The 13,876-nt window shown below is 41.7% G+C and overlaps 1 protein-coding gene across 4 annotated transcripts in view; it reads left to right on the top strand.

The window, feature by feature from the left end:
* ATG7 (autophagy related 7) overlaps nucleotides 1-13,876 on the top strand; it is a 259,880-nt gene that overhangs the window by 5,166 nt on the left and 240,838 nt on the right. For all 4 annotated transcript variants that reach the window (XM_075833851.1, XM_075833852.1, XM_075833848.1 and 1 more), the window contains exons 2-5: nucleotides 1,192-1,379; nucleotides 1,647-1,701; nucleotides 4,063-4,180; nucleotides 8,650-8,727. In XM_075833851.1, the coding sequence (XP_075689966.1) occupies nucleotides 1,211-1,379; nucleotides 1,647-1,701; nucleotides 4,063-4,180; nucleotides 8,650-8,727 (420 nt within the window). In that variant the 5' untranslated portion in view covers nucleotides 1,192-1,210. The remainder of the gene's footprint in view (nucleotides 1-1,191; nucleotides 1,380-1,646; nucleotides 1,702-4,062; nucleotides 4,181-8,649; nucleotides 8,728-13,876) is intronic.

Raw genomic sequence — 13,876 nt, 5'->3', positions numbered from 1 at the left:
ACAATATGAGGAGAGAGCTGTCAATCAGCAGTTTATGATTACAGGAGACAACCGGGATTTTATGAAAACCACAAAGTATTTCAAAGTAAGTGACCCACCGCCCTAATAAGGGTCTCGGTCACTACTATTTGAAGCAATCCGAGCAGCATAAACTCCCTTTTAGGGCAGGGCTTAATAGGAGGACCAAGATGGCAGACCTGGGGGGCCTTCATTAAATACGGAAACCCTGTACTGCTGAGTGATGGGGCCGCATGATGAATAGGCCATCATTGTTTAAAGGCTAAAGTACCTTTGCAATCTCTTTTTCTTTTTGTTTCTCCAATGTATCTTAAATTAAAACTGAAACAAATTTGGAAACTGTTTTCATTAGGGTAGGTTTCTGTTGCTGCAAACTGCCCCTCAGCCAGGGACAAAGTGGAGCCCAAACCTGCCGCAGTAACGAGTTGAGAAGGAAAGGTGTAAGGAAGGGGGGACAGTAGAATTTCCTCCATGAAATTAAATAGAAGACCTTAGTTTGCGAATTAGAACAGGATCACTACAGAAGAGGATATGGGGTAGATGCTGCTTGTTGGTTTTTGTTTTCTTTTTAACTTTAGTGTTTACTTTTTTAAGCCCATTTGTCACATGACACGCTACTTTGCAGCACTGACTCCCAAAAAAACAGGAAGAGGCCTCCTTCCTAAAAGCCATAGGGAGAAGCTTACTTTTTCTGGCCACCTTATGGATACTTTGGTGCAATCAAGTTCTCTGGCTTTTAAGGCATGGTCAGTGTACAAATCCCCTAATCTTACCCTTGTGACGCATGCCCATTAAGTTTTAATGTTTTTGTTTTTTTTTCATACTTCCCTACTCTTCTGTAATGTTTAGGAGTGTCCTGAATGTAGGACAGACCTTGTATGCTACAAGCACGCTCCGCCAGAAGTCTTTTCAGCAGGAGTATATGAGGCATAATTGGAAACGGGTAAGGGGGGGGGGGGGGGAGATGTGTGGCTCCAATAAGAATGTACCAAAAGATGGTCAGTAAAATAAAAAAACTTTATTATGAATTAATTTGTACTATTAAAATGTTCAATGTCCGTATATAGTAAAGCATCGCTACAATGGAAAGATAATTTCTAAATAAATGGGCCTAGAATGCGCTGCCTTAGCACATGGATGTTCTTGCCTATACTGATTCTCCTTCTCTTACAGTTAAACGTTGAAGTCATCAATGGCATCTGACACGGGTGACAAGCTGGCTTCTAGCAACCTCAAACTGCAGTTCGTCCCCTACGCTAGTGCACTAGATGTAGGTTTTTGGCATCAACTGACTCAAAAGAAACTCAATGAGTACCGACTCGACGAATCGGCCAAACCCATTAAAGGTTATTATTATAATGGTAAGAGCAGTAATTTCTTCTCCTAAAAATTCTGTAAAACTTTGTGAGGAGCGTCCTGCTGACAATGTACGGGCATTAGGGAGGTCGTTTTCTGTGCTGTTGTTGCTTTTTGAGTTATAGAATGACTTGGCTGCACGTGGGAAAAATATAAAATAAAGAGTTTGCCATTTTTGAGGCAGCTTGCGAAGACTCACAATGTTGTAGCCTATAGAATACAATTATCGATGAATGAATAAACTAATGACGTTACTGGTGATTTTCCGTCAGGTGATCCTACTGGGCTTCCAACTCGACTCACTCTGGAATTCAGTGCCTTTGACACGTAAGTTTATCAAAAGTCTATACGTCCTGGCGCGCCTTATTTTTTTTTACTATTTTTTTCAAAGCAGTTATTTTATTATTTAACTCTTTGGTAAATACAATAAAAACAGCCCCAAACAAATTATCCCCTCTTCCATTTAATATTAAGCAGGACAAAACCGTGCAGCATGCTGTGCTATTTTGTCAGGTGAAATGACGGACAATATGATGGAATCTATTAAAGTCAATGTAAGCCTTAGGAGCATAATGCAGATATGAGCCGGCCACAGTGCAATAGAAAGTCTATCAACATAAAATATCCAATGAAATAAAGAACCACAACTGGTACGTAGTAAAGCATGTAACACACAGGCATCCTAAACTAATACATTATACACAAATTATCTTTAAACGTAAATTATCCCCACATACAATAAGTTCTCAGGACACAGACAAGTGGCAGATATGGCCCTATAGGCCCCGTGAGGTCTGGAGAGATGTTTAATATGACGAGAATCAATCCAAGCTGCCCATTAGGAATCAAAGTTACGCAGGGAATTTTTTGAAATTCCCCTAATTTCCAATCGACTTTTTGGTTTTAGTTCAGTAATAAAAAGTGTGGTGGTGTCCAACAGGTAGGAGGCAATCAATTTCCTAGCTTGATACAGAATTTTGGATATGGAAAGGGATATTAAAGTAATTTTAAGGTTCCTTGTAAATTAAGAATAATACACAATCATTAAGATAAAAAAAATATGTACTAATGTACATTATGTTCCAGATCTTTTTTTTTTTTTTTTTTTATACTCTGGGGTTTCTAATAAACAGTGTTGTCTGGCATCCAATGGAGTCGTCCATGCATATCCCTAGACATGCGCAGGCAGTACGTTGCTTTGTCCTATAGGTGTCTTTCCGCCCTGGTGTTGCTGTCTGTGCATCCATGCGGATAGTTGTCAGGTAGCTGTGTGCATCCATGCGGATAGTTGTCAGGTAGCTGTGTGCATCCATGCGGATAGTTGGCAGGTAGCTGTGTGCATCCATGCGGATAGTTGTCAGGTAGCTGTGTGCATCCATGCGGATAGTTGGCAGGTAGCTGTGTGCATCCATGCGGATAGTTGGCAGGTAGCTGTGTGCATCCATGCGGATAGTTGTCAGGTAGCTGTGTGCATCCATGCGGATAGTTGTCCGGTAGCTGTGTGCATCCATGCGGATAGTTGTCAGGTAGCTGTGTGCATCCATGCGGATAGTTGTCAGGTAGCTGTGTGCATCCATGCGGATAGTTGTCAGGTAGCTGTGTGCATCCATGCGGATAGTTGTCAGGTAGCTGTGTGCATCCATGCGGATAGTTGTCCGGTAGCTGTGTGCATCCATGCGGATAGTTGTCAGGTAGCTGTGTGCATCCATGCGGATAGTTGTCAGGTAGCTGTGTGCATCCATGCGGATAGTTGTCAGGTAGCTGTGTGCATCCATGCGGATAGTTGTCAGGTAGCTGTGTGCATCCATGAGGATAGTTGTCGGGTAGCTGTGTGCATCCATGCGGATAGTTGTCCGGTAGCTGTGTGCATCCATGCGGATAGTTGTCCGGTAGCTGTGTGCATCCATGCGGATAGTTGTCAGGTAGCTGTGTGCATCCATGCGGATAGTTGTCAGGTAGCTGTGTGCATCCATGCGGATAGTGGGCAGGTAGCTGTGTGCATCCATGCGGATAGTTGGCAGGTAGCTGTGTGCATCCATGCGGATAGTTGGCAGGTAGCTGTGTGCATCCATGCGGATAGTTGGCAGGTAGCTGTGTGCATCCATGCGGATAGTTGTCAGGTAGCTGTGTGCATCCATGAGGATAGTTGTCAGGTAGCTGTGTGCATCCATGCGGATAGTTGTCCGGTAGCTGTGTGCATCCATGCGGATAGTTGTCCGGTAGCTGTGTGCATCCATGCGGATAGTTGTCAGGTAGCTGTGTGCATCCATGCGGATAGTTGGCAGGTAGCTGTGTGCATCCATGCGGATAGTTGGCAGGTAGCTGTGTGCATCCATGCGGATAGTTGTCAGGTAGCTGTGTGCATCCATGCGGATAGTTGTCAGGTAGCTGTGTGCATCCATGCGGATAGTTGTCAGGTAGCTGTGTGCATTGATCTCCCGAATCTGGACTGTGGCATAATAGGACCTGGATGCAAAGATGTCAAATCACATTTCAATCCCTCCACCATCTAGCTGCTCACATTGTAAATGTCAGGGGCAACATGGCAATGGTCAGGTGCAAAATAAGTGTTTGTTGTTTTTTTTTAGATACAGAGTTTCCTTTGGGTATTATGGTATGCCACGACATAACGTTTGCCTTGACAAGTCTTTTAAATATCATTATAACATACCTTCATTGTATTGTCAGGAATGCTCCTACCCCAGCACGCTGTTGTCCTGCTCTTGGTTCTTTATACAACACAAACACTTTAGATTCCTTTAAGAAATTTGACAAGAAAGCTTTGCTGGATCAGGCAGCTAATGAGGTAAGATACATTTGTTCCATCAACCTTCTATAGGTGTATATTGCTATCTATAAGTGCATATGGGTTTTACAGGAGCACAGACCAAATTACTGGTACATGTCGCTGTGCTCCTCCGAGATATTCCACTAATTAGACCGTTTTTGTTCTTTTACTGCTTTAAGCCCTTCCCGCCGCAGCCATCTTTCGGATTTTCATTTAAAGAGGCTCTGTCACCACATTATAAGTGGCCTATCTTGTACATAATCTGATCGGCGCTGTAATGTAGATAACAGCAGTGTTTTTTATTTAGAAAAACAATCAATTTTGACGTATCATATACTGCAGTTGTTCCCCAACCCCTGTGCTGTGCTGATCAGCAGGGATCCACATCCACCGATCCAACATTAATGGCCTAGACTAAGGCTAGGCCATCAATATTAAAGATCCAGAGAAGCCCTTTAAAGAGGCTCTGTCACCACATTATAAGTGGCCTATCTTGTACATGATGTGATCGGCACTGCAATGTAGATTACAGCAATACTTTTTATTTAGAAAAACTATCATTTTTTACAGAGTTATGACCTATATTAGCTTTATGCTAATGAGTTTCTCAATGGACAACTGGGCGTGTTTTACTATATTACCAAGTGGGTGTTGTACAGAGGAGTGTATGACGCTGACCAATCAGTGACCAATCAGCGTCATACACTTCTCTCCATTCATTAACACTGCAGCTAGCGATATAGCTTTATCGCTATTTGCATTCACATAAACACACTATAACGCTACTCATGTGTCATGACAGTGAATATACATTACCTCCAGCCAGGACATGACGTGTATTCATTCTCCTGACAACTTCTGTAGCGTCTCTGTGATTTACAGCACAGCACAGCGAGATCTCGCTGTGGATGAGTTTATAGCGTAATCTCGCGACACTACGCCTGCTGTTAATGTTATATTGTGCTAGTTCAGATTTTTACAGATGTGGTGATACCAGATATGTTATTTTTATTTATTTATTTTTTACAATGCTTTAGGGTGAAAATAGTTTTTTTAAATATTTGTTTTGTACATCAAATTTAATTTAACAGTTTTTTTTTTTTTTCTACTAGTGTCCCTTGGGAACTTGAACCAGCAATCGTTGAATTGCTTGCACTATATACTGCAATACTAATGTATTTCAGTATATCGTGTTTCTGACAGGCTTCTTCAAAGCCCTTCCGCAGTAAGGGCTAGATAGGAGTACAAGGATGGCAGACCGGGGGGCCTTCATTAAGCCCCCAGGCTGTTATACCAACCATCGACACCCCACAATCACGTTGCAGGGTGCCGATGGGCTGTAGGTGGCAGTCGCCCCCCTCTTTCTAATGCCTTAGATGCCACGGTCACTATTGACCTTGGCATCTAGCGGGTTTAACGAGTACGATCCCGCTCATTACGGTAAAGTCTCGGCTTCACAGCCGACACCCGCTCCATACTTCCCCTACCCGGCTATGAAGTGAGTATACGTCATATGTCAGAAAGGGGTTAATTATAATTGTGTTAAGATGCTATGTTTCTTATCCCTGTGCTGTGACATTACTGTGACCAATTCCCCCCTCCTAGGACTTCATAGCCTTTATTTTCTATGTACTGTTTATTGCCTATGTATTGTGATATCACTATATTTGGTCTGCTTGTCCTATGACCTCACTGATTATTATCCCCGTTCTATGACATCACTGTGTGAACTTACCCCTCCTAAGGGTCAGTTCACACTGATTTTTTTTGACGCGAAAATCGCGTCGAAAAACGCGCCAAAAAACGTCCGAAAATGCCTCCCATTGATTTCAATGGGAGGCAGAGGCATTTTTTTCCCACGAAAAAGCGGCTCGCGGGAAAAATAAGCGATATGCCCTATCTTCGGGCGTTTACGCCTCTGACCTCCCATTGACATCAATGCGAGGCAGAGAAAGCGTATTTCGCTGCGTTTTTGGCCATCAGTGCTCAATGGCCGTGGGCGAAAAACTGAATTTTGAGGCAGATTTTCTGCCTGCAAAAAACTGTGTGAACCCAGCCTAAGACTTCAGTGTTTTTTATTTATGTACTATGTTTATTACCTATGTATTGTGATATCAGTATATATAGTGTCCTTGTACTGTGACATCACTGTGTTCAATAACCCCCTCCTAAGACGTCACTATTTATTATCTATGTACTGTGTCTACAGTCTTAGGCCCCATGCACATGACCGTAGAATTTGTCTGTAATTATTATGATCTGCAATTACGGACCCATTCATTTCTATTGGCTACGGACACCTTCCCTTATATTTACTGGTAGGTGTCCGGGCCGTAGAAAGCCTCTGCAAAAGATAGGACATGTCCTATGTTTTGCTTTTTACGAACCGTGCTCCCGTACTTTGTATGGGAGCATGGACCGAAAAATGCGGGTGGCTGTCCGCAGCAATCCGTGCCTGTAATCGTGGACCGTGATTACGAGCACGGCCGTTTGCATGAGGCCTCACATCTGCAGTGTGACATCATTATATATAGTGGGGGGGGCCCTGTAACCGATTGTGCATCAGGGCCAGAAACTTCACTTTACATCTCTAACGGAATTTATTAATTCATGCCACTCACTCTAGCCGTATATTTATAATGTCATACATATAAGTCTATATTTGGGAGACATAAATATCGGTATTAGTAAATGTTACCTTGGCCAGAAGAGATTTATAAATATCAGTATTACATTACAGCAGAGCTAACCATAGCACCACACTGACCCTGGATGTTTGTTAATATTCATACATACACTGTACCAGTTCTGTGATATAGTGACCTTGTGCCATAGGATAAACCATAAATGTCTGAGAGATGTAGGTCCCGGCTCTGGGACCCACACCTATATCGAGAATGACATGACCCCCGTCTCGTGCGGTGGCTGTTGGCTGCAAATTCCAGGCAGGGACTAGTGGAGAGGGGGCCACGGCTCTCTCCATTTTGTTGTATGGAGTTACAGAAACAGCTGAGCAGCGCTTGCTCGACTCTTTACGTAGCTCCGATTGAACAGTTCCTGTCTGGAATCTGTGGCTAGTTGCTGCCACACTGGGTGAGGCGGGGGTCGTTGACTCCTGTTCTTGGTATAGGTGCGGGTTCTAGAGCTGGGACCTGCGTCTATCAGACATTTATGGCATATCCACAGGATATTCCATAAATGTCTTAGATGGAAATACCTCTTTATGCTCGATTGCTCAGTTCGCACTGCCGTCAAAAGCTCCGTACAGAGCTCCGTCAGCAGCACCAGATTTGAGGGAAAGAATAGCGCTGCATGCACTGTCAAAATGAAGGAAACCACAACGGAATCCGAAGGACCCTATTATAAGTCATTAGGGTCTGTCAGGTGCCAGTGGTGTGTCGTGCCAACTATCAGAGCGTTGTGTCTTCCGTTGTACATAGAAGCCACAGTGGTAGTGTGAACTCCGTCTAGAGTAAACACTTTTGTGGCTTATATTACAAATCACTGTTTGGGGAATGTAATAACTCTGCATGCTGTATGTAAATAACAGTGACCACATTCATGACACATTTGGAATATGTCCACGTTGTGGAGAGAAGTGGCCGTCCAGTATATAAATAGTGTTCATAGAAGAGGTTCTTACAAGATGACTCAAGGATGGATATTGCTTGGGGTGGAGTAATAACACCTTAGCTTCTTCTTGCACTGGAGTCTCAATCCGGTCATCCAGGAACTTGTATCATGTACAGAAAACATAATCATTGTATAATAAAAAGTTCTGTAACTTTCTAATATAGTTTGCATTTCAATTAATCAAGATCTCTGTTTGCTGTCAGTGACTAGCAACATACTTGTTTACAGCCAATGGTTGGAAAACTGTATAGACTGAATGCTGAGAGTTGGCTACAGTTGTATCCAGTCTGGACTCCAGGCTGACGCATTTTACTTGTAGAAACTTATGACAGGAGAGCATTTTGATATATTTAGTTCACAGGGAATTGTCTAGACTGGGTACAATTGTAGCAATCGTTCTTTGTTCTAACCTTTGTGTCTTTCAAGTTTTCCAAAGTGGTAAAAGGAAATACAGCCATTACAGCTTCTATAGGGGCTGTTACTGTTCTGTACAGACTCCTGGAAGGGTAAGCCTGCCTGGTAATACATGAATACCTTAATGCCCTTTTATTGCTGTATTGCTAGGTAGCGAGGTCCGTGAAAAAATAGATGACCACCCCTATAGGACCTATAATGGCTGCAAATCTTGACAACTTTTTGAAGAAAAAAAGAGCAGAGGGAAGAGACCAAGTCAAAGGCTTCTATTTATTGATTTTCTTTTTTTTTAAGGTGGAAATTTTCTTTAACAGAAAATCCGGCAATGTATTAATAGTAGAGGTCAAATCTGATTAGTTGCCACTGGTTTTGTATTTTTTTGCAATAGTTTTTCTGTCTCTTTAAATGTCCTCTAATGTCAAGCTCTTGTTTTTCTGCAGATTTGGGAAGCAATAAGATCTGGGGAAGCTCTCGAGAACCCAGTTCTCTTGAATAGATTCCTGCTGCTGGCATTTGCAGTAAGTCTTCTGTCTCGTCTGTCTGCCTTTTGCTCTAGATGAATCCTTCAGTTTAGATAGTTTGCTTTTTTTTTTTTTTTTTTTTTTAATATTAATGCCCTGAATTATATGCACTTTTCTCATTGTGTGTAAAGGATTTAATTAATTCAGAAAATTGTAATTAAGAAAACGTAACATATATAAGACTTGGACATCTGGATGCACGATGCATCGAAACTTCGATACTGTGCATCCCCAAACGGTTCGATACCGTTGTTTCATGTATTTCGATACTAAGCTGTGCGGCCGCACAGCTTAGCATTGTAACACATGAATGTATGAGAGCGGGGCTGCGGCTGTGTAATACAGTCATTGCCCTTCTCCTGAGTCCTGACAAGTGCGCACGGTCAGGATGATGTGATGCGGCCGGTGCTGAAGACAACATGGCGGGCGCACTGCAAAACACCCCCATGTTCTGTCCTCCGTGCCTGAACCGCCGCTCATTAGTGCAGCGCCGGCCGCATCACCGCACTTATTGTCAGGAGGGGGACAATAGCTGTACTATAACCTTCATAACCATTCTTTTGCGTCATTTATGATGTGTACGCTGTAAAAAAATAAAATAAAAACTACTTTCACTTAGTAATGTAAAGCATGAGGTGTGATGAATTTAACCTCCATGTGCCTCACATTAATAGTAATAAACCCCATCCTGTACCTTACACATTAACCCATAATGACTGAGTAACATGATGGGCTTAATTACTATTAATGTGAGGCACATTCAAAATTCATCACACCTCGTGCCTCATCAGAAAATGGAATAACTTTTTTTTTTATTACTGTTGGCAAAGTATCGTTTTGGTATCGAAATCGCAATACTACACAAAGTATCGGTATCGAAGTCCAAATTCTGACATCCCTACTTGGGCATTACATCTCCACTATGGCTTCCGTTCATAGCCGAGGCCATAGCATAATGCAACAGATCCGAATGGTGCCTGATGGACCCCATTTTGACGTCAAGAATAATGCAGCATGCTGCGCTAATTTTGTTGTCCTAATAACTAAAGGGACCCTCGATGGAATGTAATAGCGCAGGTATAAGCATAGCCTTACATTTGGCATGCCTTTTTTCGTTCATACTCCCCTAAGTACACAGAGTCTTACACCTCATCACTTTTAACTCCTGAGGAATAGATACAATAGATTCATTAACGAATTTTGGATAATCCCGTAAAACTGTACAGTTTACGACAACAAATCGGAAATTCCCAGAGCAATGCCCATTTCTCGATAATAGGCTATGCAGTAGGCGGTTGAGTCGAGACATAAAAATTTTATGCAATTGTGTGATATTCGACTATCTAAGATTCCCAGAACTTACACACTTACATCTCCAGTACTGAAACCCCAAGGGATATCAAAGGCAGTATCAATAGATATGTCCACATGCCCAAAAAATTTACCCAGACATTTTGCAACAAGAATATACTTCAATTGTTTTAAGGTTATTTTAGACTGGTTTCAGATGGCTGTCATATGGCCGCATTTCAGTGTTCGTTTTATGATCGTAACACGAACGCCACATGAAGTTGTACTGAAGTTGAACTGAACACTATTCATTATAGATTGTGAGCAATCCTGCTCCCAATGTCAGTATGCCTAATGTATGTATGGCATGTGTACTCCACTACTATTAATGACGGTCCATTCACCTGGGTCTGCTGAGCTGGTCACCAACGGTAAGGCTATGTTCACACGGGTTGGATTTGACAAAGACAAATCTGATCTGTGGCAGAAATCTGAGGCTTATCTTCTCCCTGTAGAAAGTGCCACACATGGTGCCTCCTGTAGAAAGAGCCAAACAGACACAAATTCACCTGTCTCCATTCCCTTGCTGTCATCAAGCGATGAGGCCTGATCTCTTCTGGCCAGCCCTGCTCAAGCAGAATGAATGAGGTGACGCAATGACATAATCGCGCCATCTGCATCACAGGAGAAGCGCTGATTGGCGTGGCAGGAAACTGATGGCACCCTTGTATCCGCAAGCGCTAAGTAAGGCAGTTGACTTGTATCTACAATGCGGGTGGGTCTAAAGACCTCATACTAATTTCTGTTCCCGGGTTTAGTTTTATCCTTGACATAACTAGAAATGTATCCAATTAAATAACCCAGATCATGCAAAACTATTTTGCACAGTGCCATCCAAGATAAAGTTAAACTATGAAAAAAAGGAAAAACAATATAGTATTCCCAGACTAAACCAGCAAACTCAGAGTAGAAATGATTAATAATAATTTATTCGCCACAAGTTAAATATATAAAAAAAAATTGAATATAAGTTTTATTAATTAACAAAAGTGTTGTAGATACCATTACCTTAGTCTAAATCCAACCACATTTAATCCAAAAAACAAGGATCTATTATAGACCAATAAATTTGTTTAAAAACCACCCAAGCTCAGCTGAGCAGGTGATTTAGACTGCAACAGAAACATGATATATCCAGGGCAACAAGAAAATACATATAAATACACATAAATCGAGTCCAATATGTTTGAACAGAATCCATATAACAAGAATGATAATGTATTTTGCAGCGCTACAAAATAAATAAATGTATAAATCAAAATGATCAGATAACAAAAAATATATATATACACTACCGTTCAAAAGTTTAGGGTCACTTAGAAATTTCCTTATTTTTGCAAGAAAAGCACAGATTTTTTCAATGAAGATGACATTAAATTAATCAGAAATACACTCTATACATTGATAATGTGCTAAATGACTATTCTAGCTGCAAACTTCTGGTTTTTAATGCAATATCTACATAGGTGTATAGAGGCCCATTTCCAGCAACCATCACGCCAGTGTTCTAATAGTACATTGTGTTTGCTAACTGTGTTAGAAGGCTAATGGATGATTAGAAAACACTTGAAAACCCTTGTGCAATTATGTTAGCACCGCTGTAAACAGTTTTGCTGTTTAGAGGAGCTACAAAACTGACCTTCCTTTGAGCTAGTTGAGAATCTGGAGCATTACATTTGTGGGTTCGATTAAACTCTCAAAATGGCTAGAAAAAGAGAGCTTTCATGTGAAACTCGACAGTCTATTCTTGTTCTTAGAAATGAAGGCTATTCAATGCGAGAAACTGAAGATTTCCTACAACGGTGTGTACTACTCCCTTCAGAGGACAGCACACACAGGCTCTAACCAGAGTAGAATGAGAAGTGGGAGGCCCCGCTGCACAACTGAGCAACAAGACAAGTACATTAGAGTCTCTAGTTTGAGAAATAGACGCCTCACAGGTCCTCAACTGGCAGCTTCATTAAATAGTACCCGCGAAACGCCAGTGTCCACGTCTACAGGGAAGAGGCAACTCCGGGATGCTGGCCTTCAGGGCAGAGTGGCAAAGAAAAAGCCATATCTGAGACTGGCTAATAAAAGGAAAAGATTAATATGGGCAGAAGCACACAGACATTGGATAGAGGAAGATTGGAAAAAAGTGTTATGGTCAGACGAATCGAAGTTTGAGGTGTTTGGATCACACAGAAGAACATGTGTGAGACGCAGAACAACTGAAAAGATGCTGGAAGAGTGCCTGACGCCATCTGTCAAGCATGGTGGAGGTAATGTGATGGTCTGGGGTTGCTTTGGTGCTGGTAAAGTGGGAGATTTGTACAAGGTAAAAGGGATTTTGAATAAGGAAGGTTATAACTCCATTTTGCAACGCCATGCCATACCCTGTGGACAGCGCTTGATTGGAGCCAATTTCATCCTACAACAGGACAATGACCCAAAGCACACCTCCAAATTATGCAAGAACTATTTAGGGAAGAAGCAGGCAGCTGGTATTCTATCTGTAATGGAGTGGCCAGCGCAGTCACCAGATCTCAACCCCATAGAGCTGTTGTGGGAGCAGCTTGACCGTATGGTACGCAAGAAGTGCCCATCAAGCCAATCCAACTTGTGGGAGGGGCTTCTGGAAGCATGGGGTGAAATTTCTCCCGATTACCTCAGCAAATTAACAGCTAGAATGCCAAAGGTCTGCAAAGCTGTAATTGCTGCAAATGGAGCATTCTTTGACAACAGCAAAGTTTGAAGGAGAAAATTATTATTTGAAATAAAAATCATTATTTCTAACCTTGTCAATGTCTTGACTATTTTCTAGTCATTTTGCAACTCCTTTGATAAATATAAGTTTGAGTTTTCATGGAAAACACAAAATTGTCTGGGTGACCCCAAACTTTTGAACGGTTGTGTATGTATATATATATATATATATATATATATATGCACGTGGATCCAGAGGTACTCATCTATTTGCAGATATATTTAAGGGGCCCCATTGATAAATGTTATCCAGAAGATCTTAAGTTCAACCAATTCATTGTCCATTAATAGCAATTCAAGCAAGTAGATGGTATGTGCCGTAAAAGCAAAGGCCGACAGTTCCTTGCTGAACAGATTCAATCACGTCTTTCAGGACGGGTTCGAAGTGGAGATAGAATTTTCGTTCTCCAGGTAAACCGGCACGGTCTAATTCTAACCTATGTGGTTAGTATGTATCCACCCGTATCTCGTAGCCTTGGACACAATGCAAGTCCAAGTTGTAGTCATCCAGCATGTAGTTTGCTCTGAAGCGGGTACACGGAGTGTTAAGTCACTCGCGCATGTGTCAGTGCATAATAGATTGGCTAACGTGTTTCATCCTGTCCGGGACTTCCTCAGAGCCATCATGGCCATCCAGGTATCCACACCTTATATAGTGTCCATCTTAAAGGCGTAGACCTACTGCATAAGTAGTTTCAATATATCAGATGATACTCAAAATAATCAAAGGTGAATTATCATATATTAATATATCTCTCATATAGTCCTAACATATAAATTTCAAAAGTTAGAACTCTCAATAAGAACAACGAGCCCCTGACATACAGAATATTTCAGTCAAGGATATAGTATAATTCCAAAGATTAAAGAACTTCTCCACATTTGAAGGTAGTGCACAGCAGAGTCTTCTCATCCCAAAGTCAAATACAAGACCATAATAATTAACTACATTATAGTTCTCTCAATTAATGATAGATACTCTGTCGGTGCTGTGGATAGATGCTTTCAAAGGGGGGGATGGGGGAGGGAAGGAGGAAAAATAGGAAATAGA

Source organism: Rhinoderma darwinii, chromosome 7 (assembly GCF_050947455.1).
Source record: "Rhinoderma darwinii isolate aRhiDar2 chromosome 7, aRhiDar2.hap1, whole genome shotgun sequence".
Lineage (NCBI taxonomy): Eukaryota > Metazoa > Chordata > Amphibia > Anura > Rhinodermatidae > Rhinoderma > Rhinoderma darwinii.
This window is presented reverse-complemented; position numbering and strand designations above follow the sequence as displayed.